Source organism: Mus caroli, unplaced genomic scaffold, assembly GCF_978045245.1.
Source record: "Mus caroli unplaced genomic scaffold, Mus_caroli_1 scaffold_4, whole genome shotgun sequence".
NCBI lineage: Eukaryota > Metazoa > Chordata > Mammalia > Rodentia > Muridae > Mus > Mus caroli.
In genome coordinates, this window is record NW_028227259.1 from 85,902,522 (window position 1) to 85,926,581 (window position 24,060).

At 34.4% G+C, this 24,060-nt stretch overlaps 1 protein-coding gene across 3 annotated transcripts in view; it reads right to left on the reverse strand.

Annotated features, from left to right (window-relative positions):
- Tecrl (trans-2,3-enoyl-CoA reductase like) overlaps positions 1-24,060 on the reverse strand; it is a 90,625-nt gene that overhangs the window by 38,296 nt on the left and 28,269 nt on the right. For 2 of the 3 annotated variants that reach the window (XM_029477523.2, XM_021163921.3), the window contains 2 exons: positions 9,151-9,195; positions 5,139-5,242 (listed from right to left, as the gene is read on the reverse strand). In XM_029477523.2, coding sequence (XP_029333383.1) covers positions 5,139-5,242; positions 9,151-9,195 — 149 coding nt within the window. Of the gene's footprint in view, positions 1-5,138; positions 5,243-9,150; positions 9,196-16,969; positions 17,079-24,060 lie in introns of those variants that run through there. The other variant, XM_029477524.2, reaches the window with a different exon arrangement.

Sequence of the window (24,060 nt, forward strand, 5' to 3'; positions counted from 1 at the left end):
TTTCCCAAGAGTAAGATCACTTTGCATTACTGAATATCATTTATGATGGTATTGTGTTAGACAAGTACTGCTTTCTTTTCTTTAAGTCTAACTCTCACGTGAACAATCTACTATGTAAATCATCCATATGCACGAAGCATTTTCAACAAATCATAATAATGAGATAAAAAAAAAAAAAACACCTAATCAAAGCCCAAAGCCCTGTTTTAAGACATTTCCAGGAATGAGATATTTCCAGGAATGAGAAGCTCTTAGGTCATTACAAACTGAGGTTAATTTGTTATGTTGTTTTTGTTGTTGTAAAATATTCTCTGGATAAGAGATTGATTATGGATATGAAGCTTTGAAGATCATAAGAAATAACAACAGCACATATTTTCAACCTTCTTGGAAATGAATATTTAAAACCATATGCTATCTATAAAAACTGAAGGTAGCCTTAAAAATACTTGTCTCCATGGACAAAAAGATCTAAATAAGAAATTGTTTTGGTCATGAGTTTCAAGAAGAATTCCCAAAGTCATCTGTGCCACTATTCATCTGAAATAAGTTAAATGGTTTTAAAGTTCAATTTCATCTTGATTTCCAGAGATCATTAATGTTTTTATTTAAAACCCCCTACATTTATCCAAAATATATGAACATTAGAGCTGGGTATTCAGTGATTCAAATCAAGAGTAACAATAAATCTTAAAACATGAACTTATATGAGATTCAAATAACAAGACCAACATACTTACGCTTAAATGTATCTATCTTTGGGATCAAGGAAAAAAGAGAAAGATAGACAATTTAGATATTGAAAAATATTGAATGTAGTGTTAGTGAAGAGATTATTCCCAATCTAAATGTTGCCGATTTGTCTTATTAATGATGTTCTTTGTCTTACAGAATTTCCTAAGTTGTATGAGGTTACATTTATCATACTCAAAATATATAAAAAAAAGAACTCAAGAAGTTAGCCTCCAGAAACCAAAATAACCCAATTTAAAAATGGGGTCTAGAGCTAGGCAGAGAATTCTCAAAAAAGGAATCTCAAATGACTGAGAGGCACTTGAAGAAATGCTCAGCATCCTTAGTCATTAGGGAAATGCGAATCAAAACAACCCTGAGATTCTACCTTATATCCATCAGAATGGCTAAGATCAAAACAGCACATGCCAACAAGGATGTGGAGAAAGAGGAACACTCTTCCATTGGTGGTGGGATTGCAAGCTGGCACAACCACTATAAAATTCAATCTGGTGGTTACTCAGAAAATTGGAAATAGGTCTATCTGAAGACCCAGCTATACCACTCATGGGCATATACTCAAAAGATGTTCTACCATACCACCAAAACACATGCTCCACTATGTTCACAGTAGCCTTATTTGTAATAGCCAGAATCAGGAAACAACCCACATGTCCTTTAACCAAAGAATGGATACAGAAATTATCATTCATTTACACAATGGGATACCATTTAGCTATTAAAAATGATGACATCATCCATTTGCAGACAACGAGGTAAACCAGACCCAAAAGGACAAGAATGGTTTGTACTCACTGATAAGTGGATGGATATTAGCTAAAAAGTACAGAATATCCATGCTGCAACACAAAGACCATATAAAGTTTAACAAGAAATGTTCAAGTAAGGCTGCTTAAATCCCACTTAGAAAGGTGAAAAAAAATCATGGGAGGCAAAGGGAGGGAGGGACGTGGGTAAAAGAGATGAGGGGGAGCAGGAGGGGAAGAGGGAAATAGGATCAGATATGGGGCAGGGCAAACAGGAGAGAAACAAAAAGGGCCAGGAGAATGAGTAGAAATATGCAGTTTCTGGAGGTGGGAAGTGAGAGGACCCTCTAGAAAGTCCCAGAGACCTGGGATGTGAGAGACTTCCCAGAGTCAATAGGGTATCCTTAGCCAAAATGCACAATGGGGAGAGGGAACTTGAAGAAGCCACCTCCAGTCAATAGACAGGTTCCCAAGTGGGAGGGCATGGTTAAGAAGCCACAGTCAAAATTTCTAACTCAGAATTGTTCATGTGTAATAGAACTACAGAGACAAAAATGTGGAAGAGAATGAAAGAAAGGAGGTCTAGTGACTGTGTCAGGCCCAACTTGGGATTCATCTCATGGTGGGGCACCAAGGCCTGACATTATTACTCATGCTATGATGTGCTATTCCTTATGTGTATGAACTAATTGTCAAGATATAACACTGATATCATGTCTTCAAGAAAATATTGTCAAATCCTCCTGCACTCAAGATCAACAATTTTTGCATCAGGAGAAATTCATTTCAAACCATATACTCAGGAAAGAACTGTGTGAATATTTTATGAAAAGCACTAAAAATTAAAGAGAGTCCCAAATAATTAATTATGTACATATATAATAGCAGCCAATAGCAAATCATTGAAGACCATCAGATTTCCAGTGACGTCCATTGTAGCTATGAAAAATAAGTTGATAACAATGAAATGAAACCTAGTATTCATCAGGAGTTAAACAGGGTTACTCCCAAGGGAACAAGACTTAGAGAAAAGTAAATATTTCCCCAAACCTATGTGATCCCATATAAAGCATTTTCTAATTAGAAGAAATAAATGGCATAAGAAAAGATCAGTTGCTTTATAATATAGAAACAGCTAACCACTCAGAAGTATGACAGCGCAGTACCTTCCTGGTGATTAAATAATTGTGTACCTTCAATTGTGTAGCCCAATCTAGAATATATGCTAGAGACAAGTAGCTTAGAGCTATGAACATATACATAGAGATGAATGCAAAAATGATGAAAATTACTATTTTTAGATACCAGTGTTTGTGTGGTGAAAAATAGGTTGATATTTTAAGCATTCATCACAGTCATTTAGTGGAGAAGAAATGTTTTCATTACTGTTGACCACCGATATTTCATGTAAGATGCAAGTCAAACTGTAATTTCATTTTGCTATATCTAACAATTTCTACTGACTCTACAAAATGGGTTATTATCCATATGCATTTGAATATTTTATAAATGTATATAAATATCACACAGGATAATAGATGTCCATTATACAATTTAGAGGACACAAAGTAGGTGTGGTTGCAGTGTCTTTTTTAAGCATTTACTAGACTGATCCATTTAGGGCAAAAGAGTGTGTGAATCATAAGGCTGATTTCAGAGTGCTAATCAATTTCTATATCCCTCTTTGTTGCTTAGATGAATTTTTTTTCTCAAATAAGTATAATTCTCTAGTATAGCTATCAAAGAATTCTCCTTTACTGCTTCTCCTCTTCATTGCTTATCCTGCTAGTGCAGCTGGAAGCTTCTAATGAACTCATGGCTGATGTTTCTCACCTTAGCACAATCCCTAGGAAGAAAATTTACTCTTCATCATAAGTTTGCTCAAAGAATCTTAGAATACTTGAATCATTGTAGGTCAGATTTACCTACCTGAAATATCTTTAACTAAGCCTGCTTAAGCTCCATGTTAAATTATATATATATATATAATTTGTTATATATTTGTTATTATATATATATACATATACATATATATATATAAAACAAATGAATGCATCAATAGTTTCAACCTTAATATCCCTATATTTCAGAAGAACTAATACTATTTTAAATTTAATTATTAGCCTAACAATTTAGTACTCAAAGGCTCCACAGTGTTTGGAAACTAAAAACAAATTCATAATACCACAGTTCCCATTATACTAACCCTCATTAAGGGACTCATTACTAAACATGGAAGGGGAATATATCTTAAAATTCATTTGGAAATGGAGTAAATTAATAAATATAAACATAAACATATGACTTAGAGAAGGTTTTTTAACATATAACTGAGCATGTATGTTTATTAGTTTTTAAAAATTCATTTATTTAATGTCTATGGGTGTTTTGTCTACATGCAAGTCTTTTGTGCATAAGTACGTGGTGCATTTGAAGACCTGAAGAAGCTCATGGGACTAAAAACAATGAGAATCCAGGTGGGTACTAAGAATTGAACCAGAAGCCTCTGCCAGCTTTAAGTGCTGAGCTGCCTCTCCATTCCCCGTATTTATCAATTTTAAAATTGATTGTATAAGGAAACTGCTCAAAACATTATGAATGATAAAACTATTTTTAGTGCCAATAAAACAGAATGCACTTGAATGGAAAAAGACTGGAAATAAAGACATTACAAATATACATTATATTGTAACAGAAAACACAAATGTAAAACAAATAAAAAATTCTCATTTTTGAAGAATATCCATGAAATGTGCCTATTGTGAAATAAAAATGATGACAGAGAAGATTGCATTCTCTGCATATCATTGCAAGAATTGCTTATCACCTTTGATTTTCTTTGCACTAAGAGATCTATGGAGTTTACTCTGGCTGCTGAAACTTTTCTATTAATTGATTGCCTCAATCGTAGGTAGTTCGATATCTTGAAGTGGTTTCAAGAACTTTTCCCCTTCAGTTCCTTTGGTGTAGTCCTCTTCTTTCTATATCATTAAATTCTTTGGTAGCAATTTTAAGAACTACAACTGTTACCCTCTCAAAAAAGAGAAGGCAGAGAATGTATCCATAAGCCCAAAACTAGTGCAATACAACTCAATAGATAAGGAATAAAGTAAACAGATAGACCTCTTTTTCAGTAAAATGATATGAAAAAAATTCCTTTCTTTCTTAGGCCACAAAAACACTGTGTTTCAATCAAACTTTGTCCAATGATTTTGGTATATTATAGTAGAGTTTTACATATCTATGAGGAAGTTCACTTTAAATATGGTGGCCTTCAATGGTTCCTTATTATGTATTTTTATCTTGGTACATAATTATTTAATTCTTCTAGTCCCCCCTGAATTTTTATAGTTCTTTATAAAATCTTCATACAGTTACTTCCTGAGTATATTTTTGAAATTAATTTCTCCTTATTATGTAAAAATAATCTTCAGTTTGTGTGCAGGGGAACTTATCATTTTCTAAAAGACATATTTGCAGTGTTGAATTTCAATATAAATGTAACTGACAGAAATGATCAGACTTCAATTTACTTGAGTAGGGCACTGGGTTCAATTTCTATTACTTAAAAAAGCCTAAAATATAAACATGAAATTTATAACAGTATATTGTAGGTCTTAAACTCCAATGGACACTTACTGTGGTCCACCCGACTTGCTGACCCAAGTCTGTAAAATACAGTGTGATAATTGAAGAAGCTGCAACACTTTGAACTGTGATGTAGTCCTTCAAATATGGGCCACCTAAAGTAAAAGCAATGAGGAAGTAATATTTAAATATCATTTCATGACATAGTGACAATGAGTATTAATATGAAACTGGTAACTACTTAGAATTAGTTTTAAACAGTCATTGTATTATATATTAGCTCTGAATATTATCAGACTTGAAGCATTTTATCTGAGTAATTTATGTATCAATTTTCCTGATATACAGATTTCCAAAAGCTTTCAGAGCAAAATATAGACAGTCTTTAGCATTCGTGGAAAAAATGGCAATTACTCAAGAATTTTCCCTTGAAAATTCAACTCAACCAACCCTTGACTTAAGCTTTAGTATATACTAGATAAAAAAAAACCCAACCATGTATATTGAATATATATATATATACATATATATATACATATATATATTTATATGGAGAGAATAAATGAATATTGCTCTAACATTTCATTTCTTGCTAACTTATTATATAACAACAAGGAGTGAACATGACGTGGAAGCAATTTGAAGTCAAAACGGTCAATATTACTATGACAATCACACCTAAGATCATAGAATGTTTGTAAAATCAAAATTTGGATGTATTTGTACCTTTTTTTGATACACACACACACACACACACACACACACACATATATATATGTATATATATATTTCTATTTTTAAAAGATTATTTATTATTATATGTAAGCACACTGTATCTGTCTTTAGACATACTAGAAGAGGGAGTCAGATATCATTATGGGTGGTTGTGAGCCACCATGAGGTTGCTGGGATTTGAACTCAGGACCTTTGGAAAAGCCAGTGCTCTTAACCACTGAGCCATTTCAACAGTCCAAAATATACTTTTTTGTTTGTTTGTTTGTTTGAGACAGGGCTTCTCTGTGTAGCTCTGGCTGTCCTAGAACTCACTCTGTATACCAGGTTGGACTGGAACTCAGAAATCTGCCTGCCTCTGCCTCCCAAGTGCTGGGATTAAAGGCATACTCCACCATTGCCCCTATTGGGTTCTTTAAAAGGGAAAATCATTTGTATTCTTCCATTATCTTTGGAAACTTACAGTAATAAAACATTGAAACATTTGCTTTTAATATAGTCTCAGCAAAAACATTCTGTAAAGAAACTGGATACTTAATAAATCATCTCTCATTCTCTCTCTCTCTCTCTCTCTCTCTCTCTCTCTCTCTCTCTCTCTCTCTCTCTCTCTCTCTCTCTCTCTCTCTCCACACACACTCCCCATGTCTTTCTCTCCCTGTATTTGTGTCTAGGTAGATGTATATGTTTCTGCACTCTTTTGGACATATGGGTTGAAAACAGAAATTTTCATCACTATTCTCCTTTCATTTTCCATCTCTTTTTATACTTCCAGGATCCTCCTGAAACCACCATACTTAGCCAGTCTCTACTTGTCCCAAGTCTACCTCTTCTCTGAGTACTGAGGATACAAATTTGCATAACAAACCCTTTTGTCTCTGAGTCATTTTCTCCTTAATTCCTTATTTTATTCTCTAATTTAGGAATAAAGAGTTCTGTACCTTGCCTTTAGAAAATGTCTTTATCTAAAGGAAGAAAAGTATTCAGAGACAGGGTGCAAGCCAAGACAATGGACCTGCCACCCTTATTGATCATGCTTTTTGTATTTAAGAGCTCATGATTTTCTGCCCAAACAAGCTTAAGACAAGCCAGTCTTCAGATAATTACTCTAAACAATGGGCTATATTCAGGAACACACCCTAATATAGGTGTTTGGCATGGATTTCATATGGAGGGTGTGCACTAAGCTTTTCCATATTGGTAGTTATGAAATCAAAACCTCCTTATATCCATGTTTCAGCTCTTCAATATGGCATTTCATCAACTTTAAATACTAGAAATTCAAGTGTACTGACTGGAACACTGAGAAGCAGTAACACAGTAAAATAGCTGTGGATAAAAGAAACAAAATTCATTTATTTCTGTGTCATTTTAAGTATGACATTGATATCTCCTTTCTGACTCTCAGAAGATATATGGTCTCCTGATTTCATTTTAGTCAACAGATTATCTGAAGGAGAGATCTTGGCAGGTCTAAAGCTAGAACTCACAGTTCTTGACTTTCTCTTTTCTCCTTCATATGGTCTATTTGTTCTGCTAAAGGGAAGCAGATTACTTGGCTCACAGTGGAGTGTTTGTGATCTTGTGCATACAAGACCAATCATGTGCTAATGGATGATTGCAGCAGAATGGATGAGTCTAGAAATGGTCAACAAACTACAGCCAGTTCTAAGAGCCACTGGGTAAATGAATGTTTACCATTTAGCATTCAAAAATTATACTGAGTTTTGGTTTTAACAGTATCTGTTGGATGAGGAAATTAAATACATGAGGCAAATTGTTCATTAAACAAATAATATTGTCAAATGCATTGAAGGAGCTCCATAGTCGTCTTATGGATTTGCTCACACTCAACTTTTCCTCTTCTATGGCAGTACTTGTAGCGATTATAGATTCATAAATAAATTGTCGAATCTACAACAGAATCTGATTTCACACTTTTAAAAATTGGTAGCTTAATGGGACTGCAGTGATGGCTCAGCCATTACAAAAGCTCGCTGCTTTCCTGGAAGACCCAAGTATGGATCCAGCACTCAGGCTGAGCAATACCATCTGCAATTTTGATTCCAGGAGATCCTATTCCCTCTTTTGGTGCCACAGATTTCTGTAAAAACACCACACACACACAGAGACACACAGACACACAGACACACACGATAGAAATAAATACTTACTGAATTTTGTTGTCTTTTTTTTTTTTTGGCTATTCATAACAATCAATGTACCATAAATAGATTAAGTAGAGAAGTCAACTAAGTAGAGAGTCTCAACCTGAGGTAAGAGAAACTTACTTTCACAATACACAGCTAATGTCAATTAAATAATTCACTCTCCCCCCCCCCTCAAAAAAGTAATTACTCCAATTTCTATCCAAACACATACTTAGAAGTTTGATTTTGGTTAGCCCGCTTCCTGGTCCTGAATGTCTCAGCCACTAGAAGATTTGTTTTAACAAATGATTCCTTCAGTCCCTTGGCGTATGCCTTAAATGGAAATTGTATTTGACACCAATGCCTGTGGTACTCTCACACAGACTTTGTGTGTGTGTGTGTGTGTGTGTGTGTGTGTGTTAGGAATTTGTTCAAATAATACAATCATCTCATTTAATATAAGCCATACATTATGGAGGTCCATAGAAACAAGACAATGCTTTTGTTTCCTTGGCTCAGTAAGGAGGAAATTGACTTGAAAATCTGATGATGATTCATTTTATACTAAAGTTACATGGATAGAAAAAATATAATAGATCATACATATACATACACAGAATATCGGTTTGTTTAGAAATAAGAATTTGGCTTAGATTCTAGTGAATTTTTACACTGATGAATATTAGCAAAAGGAAGAAAAAATCCAACATATCTGAAGTGGCAACCCCTTAATAGGTGCTTCCTATAAAACACTACTAAATTTTTTTAAAATGCATTCTACAAACCTTACAAAAATCCAATTCAATCTATAGCTCTCATATAAACAGAAGGTTTTAAGTGTTAGGTCCAGGTGGTACAATATCAATAGTATTAGTTCTTAAGTAAGACTTATTTTGACATTTATATATTTATCTATTGAAATTCTGGTCTTATTACTTCTGCTAGAGAATGTTGCATTTTCCTCAATTTCATTAGTTTTTCTCTCCTTTATCATAGTATTCTACTTATGAAATCAAAGTGGAATTTTCAAAAAATAGTGTTCAATGATAAAAGGGACAAGCACTGGAGTGATAGATTCAAATGGAGCAGTTTTTATATGCATGCATTAAGTAATAAATGAGAGTTAGTGAGCTCTGAGGACAGATTCCAATTTAAATGAATTGATTGGTTGAAATCAGTCTTACCACATTCTAGTTGTAGGCCAATTCGAGAAGGGTACCACTTTGGACCTATATAGTGAAAAATAACATTTAATCATTAGTAAAAGCAGAGACTTAGCTATAAAACATAGAAGGAAGACGGGATTCTCAGGGGAAAGGAAATAAAACCCCTACTCAGTAATTCTCATTGGAAGAGTGCTGACTAGCAGTGGAGGGTGGTTACTGGATGAAATTCTCACTAGACAATGAAGATGTGCTCAGGTTATGAGAATGTATCATTTTTTGTAGTCCCAGAAAGCCAAGGTAGATAGTATAATTAATCATTTAATAGTAATTTATACATACACATGTAAAATGATGACATTTTATTTTATACTGGAAATTTCTCTAACTTTGGGACCTGAAAATAATTCTTTTCTTTAGGAGTAAGTGCTCTGTTAGAATAACACCCACAGTCTTAGACTTTCCATCAGAATAAAATCTACAGAAGTGAATAGCTCCATTAGAATGGTATGGATGGTTGACTTGGAATATTGTAAATATATCAATAATTGTAGGACTGCCAATTTAAAATTTCTTTTTCTACAACATATATGAATAGATAGACTAATACTTTCTTTACAAGAAATGCTTAACATTTTAATAACATATTGCCATACTGAAAAATGATTCCCAAATTGAAAGATAATCTGTTTCTGCTAAAAGTAAATTATATACAATGCTATTAAATGTCTATTGAAGTAAATGTTAAACAATTCTATCTAATGTATAATAAGAGATTAATGTAAGTATATTTTGAAGGAAATTCTTCCACTGTTGATTTTCCCCCAAATACATTTTAATTACTATTAACAGTGAGATCAGTTGAGGCACAAAATTACAGTACCATCCTCCTGGAGGCTCAACCAGAATTAGGAGTGCAAGGCCAACCTGAGTTACAAAACACCATCCTGAGTTATTAAAGCAAATACATTTAAAAAGCAAATGTTTTAATAATTAGAAGTGGTAAATCCATGAATTACTGAAATAAAAGAATGAAATACTCCTGAATTTACACCAAATTTAACTTGTGTATGAAGATTATCATGGGGAAAATCCTAAGAAAAAGTTTATGATAAACTAATGTGTACTTAGGCTTAAACTTAAACAAAATTTAGGGATGATGATTATGAAGATGATACACAAATACTGTGAAATCATTTTAGTTTATGCTCTAGATAAAGGAATCTTTTTTTATCCTATATATTATCTAACATACTTACAACTTTTCATTTAAAGTTTTGATTTGTAAGCTACCGCTATTTATTGAAATAGCTTAAAGGGAGTTCTGCTGCAGTGTGACCTTCAGGCAAATAAAATATGAGGTAACAAAATGCCATTGAAAAGTCAACCGTTTTAATTGAGCATGGGAGGACGATTGATACTGAAGCAAGTGCAAGTGCATTTCACGGACACAATTGTGTCCCTATGAAAGTTGTACATGAGTAATCAGGTTCTGTTTATTTTAATAATATTCATCGAAGACATCATTGTCTATAACAATTTATAATGCTATCTTAGATGGACATGCCAAAGCAAAAATAACTCTTGTTCTAAACATTTACATATATGTGTATGTATGTATATGTACATACATATATATAGATGTATACAATTCTATGTATATATACATAGACACATACACATACACATACACTTCAGTTATGTAACAGTTATTACCAGTTTAAATAGCTTGTAGACATTAAATAGCTTGTAGTTCTAATGCTGATATTGGATCGTGGTGTGACAGTTGAATTATAACTATAAAAGTCACCGCAAAGATAATGACATCTTATCAGTTACAAGAGTAAATTCGCTTTATGTAATAGCTATTGCATTCTGTCCACACTTTAAAAATTTTCCCTAACATTATTCAATAACACTGTGAAAAGAATGGAACCCTGCCACAAGTAAAATATATTTCATTACATTACTTAACACCAACGATTCACTAGGCAAGTGAAAATAAGGAGTATCAATGTACTTATATCATTGTAACATCTGTTTTAAAAGGCAATGCATGTGGAAAGCCAAACTGGATAGACAGACACATAATAATGATATAAAGTACCCATTTTATTTTGAAATTGTAACAGAAATAATATTGCCTAATACAGCATGTGTCCAATAACACAGATTAATTACCATTCACTACTAGGAAATGATCAAAGGCAGGAGAGCACCAAAATGCTGTTTGATTGCAAACACTTGAGCAAAACAATGGGTTATCACCCTAATGTGTCTTGTATACTGTAAAAAGAACTATAGTACATAATATAATGTCAGAAGTAAATAATGTGTGATACTATTAAAATTAAGTGGAAATATTTTACATATCTTTTCAATCTATGAAATAAACCTGACTTAATGTACAGTAACCTTGTAGATTGAATCAAAATAATTGGAAATCTGATTGAAAACCCACTGTGAAGTTGCCAGTTGCCAGGTGCGTTTCAAATGATATCCTATTCAAGGTAAACTTTCCAAGACAACCAAGTAAATTGAGAGCATAAAGCAAGAGTGTTAGCAGAGCCTCCACATTCTAAGGGAGGAAAGATTTTCTGCAAACACATCGTAATAGACATATTGTGATCATATTAAATAAAAGTATATATGAGCCCCACACCTGCTTCTAGATTTCAGAATTTACAGAAAGGTAAAAATGAGACCATTCATAAGAAACATGAAACACGATAATCAGTGGTGGACTTTATGAGATTTTTCTGAACTGGGGCATGTTCTCATCTGAAAGGGGAATGTTTAGAAATGAAATCAATGCCTAACAAATGCTAAAAAAAGAAACCCGGTAGTTATTTAAGAGACTAGCAAATAGCTTAATTGGAGGAATGTGTTCTTTTTTTTTTTAAATATGGTAAGCAAGTCTTTATACTGAACATAGCAGCAAATAGATTATTATCATTGATGTGTATCACACACCCATGTTTGATTTAATGTGCAGTAACTTTCTAGATTAAATCAAAATAATTGGAAATCTGATTGAAAACTCACTGTGAACCTGACTGTTGATCGGTACATTTCAGATGATGCCCTACTCAAGACAATCTTCTGAAGACAACCAAGTAAACTGAGAGCATAGATCAAGTATGTTAGAGCTTCAGCAGGCTAAAGGAAGATGTTTTCCTAAATATAAGTGAAAACAAACATACTCTTCTCAAATTTAAGTGTATGTGTGCATTATACACACATGTTTATATATATATACACATGCTTATGTACATATACATATATACATGTATATGTATACATATATGTGTACATCATATGTACATAGACACATATGTGTATGTGTATGTATATGTATATATTATTGGTTGTCAACTGTAGGAAACCATGGGGTTGGCCTGGCCTAGTTGCCTTGAAAGACATGAGTCATAAATTTTTCAGGTTATAGTCTATGGCTCCTGAGTTACAATGTACCTTCCAGTTCCTGAGAGACAGATGTACTCCCTCAGACAGTGAAGTATTCAAGCTCCTTTGTGTTTCTCTGTATGACCCTTAGTAGTCAAGATAGCATGAAAGCTTCACAGGACAACTAGTCTTGGACATTAATCTTGTGCACCCTGTGCATCTTGCAAACTTTATTGTATCCTGGCAACTACAACTGTATCAATCCAGGCAATTGTCATTATCTTCTGTTTCAGGCAACTGTATAAAAAGTCTGATTATTCTTAATAAAATTTCCACAGCCTCAGTCTTGATGTGGTCTCTTCAGTCAGCATGGCAAAACTGTTTCCAACAATGTTCGCGAGAACATGCCATTATGGAAGAATTTACAAGGTGAATACTTCTTAATTCATATTAAAATTGACATGGTAGGGTGTCAGAGTCCAAGGACAGCCTGGTCAACAGAGAAGAGACTTCTAGTACAGCTAGGGCTACACAGAAAAACCCCATCTGGATAAAACAAAACAAAACAAAACAAAACAAAACAAAACAAAACAAAACAAAACAAAACAAAACAAAATGTACTTTGAGGGCTGGAGGGATGGATCAGTGATTAAGCCTTAAGAGCACTGGCACACATTCAGAGAAACAGGACCTCATTCTCAGCACACACAGGGCACTTCACCACTGTCTTTAACTCTAGCTCCAGGAGTTCTGACACCATCACACAAATACACATGCAGGCAAAATACCAGTGTCCATAAAGAAAAATAAATAATGAAAACCTTGTCTTTTAAAAATGACATTGTACAAAAAAACAAAACAAAACAAAACACAATTATTGGAAGGTAGCATTCTGCATGCCAAGTAAACAAACAAACAAAAACAAACAAACTTTATTTGCTATGAAATGAAATTTGAGGGAAATAGTCTACATTACAGCAATAGAAAATTGAACAAATTATAACACTTTCTTTAAGACTCCAACTCCATATGTAGCAGAAGATGGCCTTGTTGGACATCAGTGGGAGGAGAGGGCCTTGGTCCTGTGAATGCTTGACGGCCCAGTGTAGGGGAATGCCAGGACAGAAAAGTAAGAGTGGGTGGTTTGGTGAGCAAGGGGAGGGGGAATGGGATGGGGATTTTTGGAGGGGAAACCAAGAAAGGGAATAATGTTTCAAATGTAAATAAAAAAATTACCTAAAAAAAACAAAAGGCTGGAGGTCATATGTCTTTTTAGACCACATATGATAAAATGAAAACTATCTGTGACACACGGAGAGTATTATATCACTTGGCTACATATAAACTAAAGTAGAATGTTTAACATGAAAAATCAAAAAGAGGGAACAGCGGCCTTGCCTTATGTAGGTTACATGCTCCTGTGATGAAATGGGACCTGATGTTAGTGTATTTGGTGAGTTTAGGAAGAACAGAAACCGGGCAGGTAAATTGATGGGCTTGAGGAGTGGAAGATGATAATAATAAAGGAGTGAGGTAAAAGGGAAGGGGCTGTTCAGAGGTTAAGAGTGTCTGCTCTTATTTCATTTTATTTTATTTTATTTTATTTTATTTTATTTTATTTTATTTTATTTTATTTTATTTTATTTTATTTTATTGTTTTGTTTTGAGACAGGGTTTCTCTGTATAGCCCTGGCTGTCCTGGAACTCACTTTGTAGACCAGCCTGGCCTCGAACTCAGAAATCCGCCTGCCTCTGCCTCCGGAGTGCTGGAATTAAAGGTGTGCCACCACGCCCAGCTCTGCTACTATTTCAAACACCAGATTTCAGACCCAACACCCAGGTCAAGTGGTTTATTAAGACCTGTAACTTCAACTCCAGGGGATCTAACAATCTCTTCAGACACACAGACACACACACACACACACACACACACACACATCACATTGTGGAACACACATGTAAGAATAGAAACTAATCTGGAAAACAGATTAAGTGATGGATGACCAGAGCCTTGGGTTTCCTCTTTGCATTTGGGTGTAAAGACCAGAGCTGGCAAGGTAAGCAAATCTCTCTTTGTAGAGCATATTAATGATGCTTTGCCCCCAGTCAAGCTGAAGACCTGAAGGGATCCTGGTATGTCAGCCAGTACCTGACAAGTGTGAATTAGAAACAGACCAGTTCTTATAAGAAAGAAAAAAAAAAGCGCAATTTTGAATAATGGAAGTGATCTATGTTCTCAAATTTCAGCATTATTGATTGGATATAAAAACATAAACATTAGGAAAAAGTTGGTTTCATCCACATGATAATCCACATCAGTAAAATAAATATGGGATATTATTTATTATATATTATATATAACATTATAACTTATAAAATATAAACCTATATTTATATATGTTTATATATAATATTTGTAAATAAACATATATAAAGAATGATAATTTATTACATAATTATATATAAATATATAATATGTGAGTTATATATTTCAATTAATCATATATTATAAATAAATATATGTATAATTAATATATCGAATACTAACAAAGTGTTTCTTTAATGACCATTGGTATGTATTGCAAGGTGTCAAAATCTTCTAACAAGTTTTCAAGAAAGCTGTGTGCTTTTTTCTACTTTTTGGTTCTTGTGTTTCAGCAGTTACACTTTCACATTGCATCACATAAATAACAGAGTCCTAAAAAAATAAGAGTCTTTTATGTTCTTCACATTTTTCTGGTTTCTTTTGTCTGGATAGACTTCCAATTTATAGATCACTACATTATAAGTTCTTAAATGATTTTTAGATCATGCTTGAGTTTAATAAATAATTTCTTCCTGTTAACAAATGAGCTGAGGCATTATAAAATAGAATAGCATCATTAAAAAGATGTTGAGCAAATAAAGTCCCATGCATAATAATACCAAAAATTATAGAATAATTGTTAATTTTATTATGGAAGATAATATTGATAGTAGTTATTTTCCTTGTAAACAACAAATAGGATTTAAAAATAATAATACAAACGGTGAATTATTCTCATTTTAACTAATAATTCCATGACTTATTTGTGAAAAACATTGAAATATTGATTGATCTTGTATTTTAAAAAGTGAAGCTGCTTTATTCGAAAGCAGCATTTTTCACCAAGCTATCATTTTACTTTAACAAATATTTCCCCAATAACCGCCACTGTTTTTTTCTTTCTGGTATTTACAGAGGCATACAGCTTGGCTTTTCTGTAGCCAAAAGCCCATTGCAATGTGAAGTTTTTATTTTCACAAAATAAACTCACTACAAAGAGATAACAAAGCTATAAAGAATGCACAAAGGGAGGATGTCTTTTGTATATTGCAATGCGCCGTAACTATAGTATTTTATGAGCCATTACCAAAAGGGCATAACTTCTGTTGCTTTTTCGTCAAAACGACCATAACACATCACCTGAAATGACTCCTTGATGTGCTACAACCTCTGGCTTCTGTGTTAGTTTGCTAAAATAATTGTTTCACTTATTTGGAGTGATTCACTCATTACACACTTTCAGTCTAACTAGACACAAATGTATGAGTGGCAAACCATGTCCTTGCAGTATTATAAATACCGCAGACATAATGAAGTAATCAAGCTAAAGTGGACCATGATTCCAGGCAGACACTTAGGGTTTTAGGAGGAGAGGCAGAGCAGTGTTTATGAATCTGTAAGAAAGAAAGAAGTGTTTGCCTTCTCCTGCCCAAAACCAGAAACTATTTCATGCAAATCAGCAACAATAAAATGAGAATATTTTTGCTTACCAAAAAAAAAAAAAAAAAAAAAAAGGAAAAAAATGTAATGGCTAGAAAATAGTCTTGATATTGCAGTGCTTGGATAAAAGACACTGGATAGCATAGGAATATATAAACAATATTGCAAAGTGAGGTTTTTGCAGAAAGATAGAGACATGGTTTAACTAAGAAAACTCAAATAAATAATATTTTTAGCTGAATAAACAAACACTCTGAATTATGAAATAGGAGGATGACCTAAAAAAATAAAGTAAAATAATTCCAAATCTCCAATGTGTTTCTTCTCTAACAAGGATTTCTAGAAATTGTCCACCTATCTATTCTAAGATAAATCCTTCAAATACATTTTTTACTATATTAAATTTTACCTGATAACACATTTTTTATACACATACCATTCTTTCTCAGTTACAATTCCTACTTTACATCCCCTTGATAATTAACAATACATATTTTTCTGGTGGTCCTTTCTCTAAGTTCCTGGATAACAATATAGTATCTAATTTTTATATCGACATGACTAAAAATGGTGCCATTCTTCAAGAGAGAACTTCAACTGAGAAAATGGTCCTACCAGACTGGCCTGTAGGAAACAAGAGATGCATTTTTTTTTCTGGATAGATGGCTGATATGGGAGATTTTAGCTCACCTTGCATGGCATCACTCAAGGGTTTACTGTAGTAGATACTGTAACAAAGCAGGCTGGCAAAGCCATAAGGAGCAATCCAACATGTGACATTTCTCAACGGCATCTAAATCAGCCCCTACCTCCAGGTTCCTCACTTGAATTTTTGCTGTAACTTCCTTAAGCAGAAAATTATCAGATGTAAGCTGAAAAACAAACAAAACAAACAAACAAACCTCAATTTCCTATCAAGTTGTTTTTGGCAATGGTGTTTTTATTGTGGGTGGTGTTTCTTTTTGTTGTTTGTTTGTTTGTTTGTTTGTTCATTTCCAGAAATAGAAACCCTAAGGTAGTTTGGTAAGTTAGACTATGACACAGAAAACTAGCTATGTAGACCAAGTTGGGTGCAAACTCACACAGATCCATCTGGTCGGCCCCTGCCCTCCAAAGACTGCAGTTAAAGGTGTTTGGCACCAAATCCAGCAATAAATTTGAATATATGATGCTGAGGAGAAAACCAGAGCTTCTGAATGCAGTTATTATTCATCCTCACCCTGTTTTTGTCTTTCCATCTTAAACTACTTTACGTACATATTGGGATACTTAATATCTACTTCTATTTGCCACTGGAATAGATTTAACTTCCATGAAAACATGTTTTTATTATCACTTGATCATAATTATATGTACAGTGATTAGAAATTTGCACACACACACATACAAATACACTCACAATTCAATGAAGTTTCAAGAAGTCAAGTGTTTAAGACAATAATATTTTATTTTAGATGTTACTGGAAATATATTCCCAATTCAGTAATCATGCTTCAAGTTCTGACAAATACACTTTGCTTACAGAATTTCTTTGATGGTTGTTTCTGTATATGCTTGATGAGAGATTATCAACTATTATAACTTTTATGGATGCATGGAAGAAAAGTGATGCATGGAAAAGAAGAGTGAGCAACCACCATGACTTAAGGGAAGATTTTATACTCCCATTATAATTGGTTTGAAGATTTATTATTTTTTAATTTACAGATAAAAACTTGGAAGAAAATATGTGTTTATTCCTTGACACTCATTTCATAGAGGAAATACCACAGCTCTGCAAACAGAGTGCTATAAATGAGAATTTGTGTTCAGAATGAATAAACAAAGTACAGACCACCTAGGTGATTCACTCAGATGATAAGTATAACTATCAGCTCTTGCTGTCGAGTTGGAAAGAAGTAGTCAATCTAGTTGTAAAAGAATTCACACATAGAGAAAACTTTTATAGTAAATTAACCTATGCCTAGACCCATAAATCTATAAAAAATTCATATCAATTTCTTTCTCTTTGTCTCTTTTGTTTCTATGTATATTACTATAATTCTTTATGTGGTGGTTTGTTTTGATTTTGAAATAAGAATTTGAAATCTGAAATGAATTGTTCAATGTGTTATGTGTTTAACTATGTACACATAAAATACTTCAGTGTGTATTATCTTGTATCAATGAGAGACCTAAACAACAACAACAAATAAAAGCAGTCATGATGAGACATGTTTGCAATCTTATCACTTGGGGGGAGGATGAATTAGGAGTTCAAAATCATCCTGAAGTACAAAGATAGCTCAAGTACCACCTGGTGTAATGACACCCCCCCCCACACACACACAGCTAACAAGGAGAAAACAAATAGCAGAAAAAGTTCTGATTGGATAAAAGTCCGATGTTAAAGACAGCAAACTTATGCAATATGTAAACATTACTAGTCAGCGTTGAAAAAGGTGCTCACAATTTATAAAGTGTATTTGTTATAAGCAAAACCATAACATAAAACCTAATGATTTTGAGGTTTGAATAAAGATATTCAACACTAATACAAGCAGCCCAGAGCAAAAAAGCAATTAGTGTGAGAGGCATGAGAAATCAGAGAAAAGAAGCACTGGAAATGCAAAGAGCCCACAAAGGACTTCTAGTTTTCATTTTTCTTTCATTGTCTTGAAATTAACAGTTGATAATTCCTACATGGAGTCAATGGGAAACAAGCAATTTTTTAATTGGCTGAGATGAACATTAGCTGAACCAAGCAAAAGTGAGATGACACTAATAAAGCCTACCACGATTCTCAAAGTAACCAGTAAATCCCAGCGGAGACCTTTGGAAGTTGAGCAAAGAAAATAGCTCAGTCCTATGTAGGCTGGAACAAATTACCCTGTGGAGCATCTGGATAAAACAAGACGGCAGAGAAAAGATAATTTTGCTGTCTGTTTGAGCTAGCACACCTATCTTCCTTTATCAAGCTAAGCACTTCTTGTTCTTGAACACTGAAGGATACATGTGGTGATACAGCCTTTGACACTGACAATCTCAGAACTTCCCTTTAGTCTTCAAGTGGAAGGCAATAGAGGTTGATATATTTTAAGTTACAGAATCACATGAAGAACTCTCTTTACATAATGTCTTTCTATATCAATCGTTCTCTCCTTCATTTTCTATGCACTAATTCATATGCAGATATTTCCATGTAATATTGGTCATGTGGGAAAGCAGGACTAATTTACACATTATATAGCTGTGTGAACAGCCAGACACTAGTATCAGTTAAATCCCCAATTTATTGAAAGATTGTCTGGACTTATTGAAAGTGTCTGACAAAGCTGATATTATTGGGAATCTTGCTAAGGCTGATGACCTTCAACGTCCATTCAATGTTTGTCTACTCAAATGCAACATCATTCTATAATAAGAGCCACTGCTTTGACTCAGAAGACTGCACATTGTTACCCCAAAAAACCTCGTCCTGTATAAAATGACTGCTGCTTAAATTGCTTAGAGAAGGATCCTAAGTATCTGCCATGATGTCTGCCCTCAGAACACATCCGGGTGGATGCCCTGGTTTGGAATAGCTTAACATGTACAGTTTATTTCCAACTTTCTCTTCCATTTCAGTAGTTTTCCCCCATGTAAAAGATCTCGATCCACTTAGACTTGACTTGACCATAGTACAAGGAGATAGGAATGGATCGATTCACATTCTTCTACATGATAACAACCAGTTGTGCCAGCACCATTTGTTGAAAATGCTGTCTTTCTTCCACTGGATGTTTTTAGCTCCCTTGTCAAAGATCAAGTGACCATAGGTGTGTCGGTTCATTTCTGGGTCTTCAATTCTATTCCATTGGTCTACTTGTCTGTCGATATACCAGTACCACGCAGTTTTTATCACAATTGTTCTGTAGTAAAGCTTTAGGTCAGGCATGGTGATTCCACCAGAGGTTCTTTTATCCTTGAGAAGAGTTTTTGCTATCCTAGGTTTTTTGTTATTCCAGATGAATTTGCAGATTGCACTTTCTAATTCGTTGAAGAATTGAGTTGGAATTTTGATGGGGATTGCATTGAATCTGTAGATTGCTTTTGGCAAGATAGCCATTTTTACAATGTTGATCCTGCCAATCCATGAGCATGGGAGATCTTTCCATCTTCTGTGATCTTCTTTAATTGCTTTCTTCAGAGACTTGAAGTTTTTATTATACAGATCTTTCACTTCCTTAGTTAGAGTCACGCCAAGATATTTTATATTATTTGTGACTATTGAGAAGGGTGTTGTTTCCCTAATTTCTTTCTCAGCCTGTTTATTCTTTGTGTAGAGAAAGGCCATTGATTTGTTTGAGTTAATTTTATATCCAGCTACTTCACCAAAGCTGTTTATCAGGTTTAGGAGTTCTCTGGTGGAATTTTTAGGGTCACTTATATATATTATTGTCTTAGTTAGGGTTTTACTGCTGTGAACAGACACCATGACCAAGGCAAGTCTTATAAAAAAACAGCATTTAATTGGGGCTGATTTACAGGTTCAGAGGTTCAGTCCATTATCATCAAGGTGGGAGCATGACAGTATCCAGGCAGGCATGGCGCAGGAGGAGCTGAGAGTTCTATGTCTTCATCCAAAGGCTGCTAGTGGAAGACTGACTTCCAGGCAACTAGGGTGAGGATCTTATACCCACACCCACAGTGACACACCCATTCCAACCAGGTCACACCTATTACAACAAGGCCACACCTTCAGATGGTGCCACTCCCTGGTCCAAGGATATACAAACCATCACAACTATCATATCATCTGCAAAAAGTGATATTTTGACTTCATCTTTTCCAATTTGTATCCCTTTGATCTCCTTTTGTTGTCGAATTGCTCTGGCTAGGACTTCAAGTACAATGTTGAATAGGTATGGAGAAAGTGGACAGCCTTGTCTAGTCCCTGATTTTAGAGGGATTGCTTCAAGCTTCTCTCCATTTACTTTGATGTTGGCTACTGGTTTGCTGTAGATTGTTTTTATCATGTTTAGGTATGGGCCTTGAATTCCTGATCTTTCCAAGACTTTTATCATGAATGGGTGTTGGATCTTGTCAAATGCTTTTTCAGCATCTAACGAGATGACCATGTGGTTTTTGTCTTTGAGTTTGTTTATATACTGGATTATGTTGATGGATTTCCATATATTGAACCATCCCTGCATCGCTGGGATGAAACCTACTTGGTCAGGATGGATGATTGTTTTGATGTGTTCTTGGATTCGGTTAGCAAGAACTTTATTGAGGATTTTTGCATCAATATTCATAAGGGATATTGGTCTGAAGTTTTCTATCTTTGTTGGGTCTTTTTGTGGTTTAGGTATCAGAGTAATTGTGGCTTCATAGAATGAGTTGGGTAGAGTACCTTCTGTTTCTATTTTGTGGAATAGTTTGTGAAGAACTGGGATTAGATCTTCTTTGAAGGTCTGATAGAACTCTGCACTAAACCCATCTGGTCCTGGGCTTTTTTTTTGGTTGGGAAACTATTAATGATTGCTTCTATTTCTTTGCGGGATATAGGGCTGTTTAGATCATTAACCTGATCTTGATTCAACATTGGTACCTGGTATCTGTCTAGAAACTTCTCCATTTCATCCAGGTTCTCCAGTTTTGTTGAGTATAGCCTTTTGTAGAAGGATCTGATTGTGTTTTGGATGTCTTCAGGATCTGTTGTTATGTCTCCTTTTTCACTTCTGATTTTGTTAATTAAAATGCTTTCCCTGTGCCCTCTAGTGAGTCTGGCTAAGGGTTTATCTATCTTGTTGATTTTCTCAAAGAACCAGCTCCTTGATTGTTTGATTCTTTGAATAGTTCTTCTTGTTTCCACTTGGTTGATTTCGCTCCTGAGTTTGATTATTTCCTGCCATCTACTCCTCTTGGGTGAATTTGCTTTCATTTGTTATAGTGCTTTTAGGTGTGTTGTCAAGCTGCTAATGTGTGCTCTCTCTAGTTTCTTTTTGGAGACACTCAGAGCTATGAGTTTTCATCTTAGAAATGCTTTCATTTCATTCCATAAGTTTGGGTATGTTGTGGCTTCATTTTCATTGAACTCTAAAAAGTCCTTAATTTCTTTTTTTATTCCTTCCTTGACCAAGGTATCATTGAGAAGAATGTTGTTCAGTTTCCACGTGAATGTTGGCTTTCTATTATTTATTTTGTTATTGAAGATCAGCCTTATTCCATGGTGATCTGATAGTATACATGGGACAATTTCAATATTTTTGTATCTGTTGAGGCCTGTTTTATGACCAATTATGTGGTCAATTTTGGAGAAGGTAACATGAGGTGCTGAGTAGAAGGTATATCCTTTTGTTTTAGGATAGAATGTTCTGTAGATATCTGCCAGATCCATTTGATTCATAACTTCTGTTAGTTACACTGTGTCCCTGTTTAGTTTCTGTTTCCATGATCTGTCCATTGGTGAAAGTGGTGTGTTGAAGTCTCCCACTATTATTGTGTAAGGTGCAATGTGTGCTGTAAGCTTTTCTAAAGTTTCTTTAATGAATGTGGCTGACTTTGTATTTGGAGCATAGATATTCAGAATTGATAGTTCCTCTTGGAGGATTTTACCTTTGATGAGTATGAAGTGCCCCTCCCTGTCTTTTTTGATGACTTTGGGTTGGAAGTCAATCTTATCAGATATTAGAATGGCTACTCCAGCTTGTTTCTTCATGCCATTTGCTTGGAAAATTGTTTTCCAGCCTTTTATTCTGAGGTAGTGTCTATCTTTTTCTCTGAGATGAGTTTCCTGTAAGCAGCAAAATGTTGGGTCTTGTTTGTGTAGCCAGTTTGTTAGTTTATGTCTTTTTATTGGGGAGTTGAGTCCATTGATATTAAGAGATATTAAGGAAAAGTAATTGTTGCTTCCTGTTATTTTTGTTGTTAAGTTGGCATTCTGTTCTTGTGGCTGTCTTCTTTTAGGTTTGTTGAGGGATTACCTTCTTCTTTTTTCTAGGGCGTGGTTCCCGTCCTTGTATTGGTTTTTTTCTGTTATTATCCTTTGAAGGGCTGGATTTGTGGAAAGATAATGTGTGAATTTGTTTTTGTCATGGAATACTTTGGTTTCTCCATCTATGTTAATTGAGAGTTTGGCTTAGTATAGTAGCCTGGGCTGGAATTTGTGTTCTTTTAGTGTCTGTATAACATCTGTCCAGGATCTTCTGGCTTTCATATTCTTTGGTGAAAAATCTGGTGTAATTCTGATAGGCTTGCCTTTATATGTTACTTGGCCTTTTTCTCTTACTTCTTTTAGTATTCTATCTTTATTTAGTGCATTTGTTGTTCTTATTATTATGTGTCAGGAGGTATTTCTTTTCTGGTCCAGTCTATTTGGAGTTCTGTAGGCTTCTTGTATGTTCATGGACATCTCTTTCTTTAGATTTGGGAAGTTTTCTTCTATAATTTTGTTGAAGATGTTTGCTGGTCCTTTGAGTTGAAAATCTTCATTCTCATCCACTCCTATTATCCGTAGGTTTGGTCTTCTCATTGTGTCCTGGATTTCCTGGATGTTTTGAGTTAGGATCTTTTTGCATTTTCCATTTTCTTTGATTATTGTGCCGATGTTCTCTATGGAATCTTCTGCACCTGAGATTCTTTCTTCCATCTCTTGTATTCTGTTGCTGATGCTCGCATCTATGGTTCCAGATTTCTTTCCTGGGGTTTCTATCTCCAGTGTTGCCTCATTTTGGGTTTTCTTTATTGTGTCTACTTCCCTTTTTAGGTCTAGTATGGTTTTGTTCATTTCTATCACCTGTTTGGATGTGTTTTCCTGT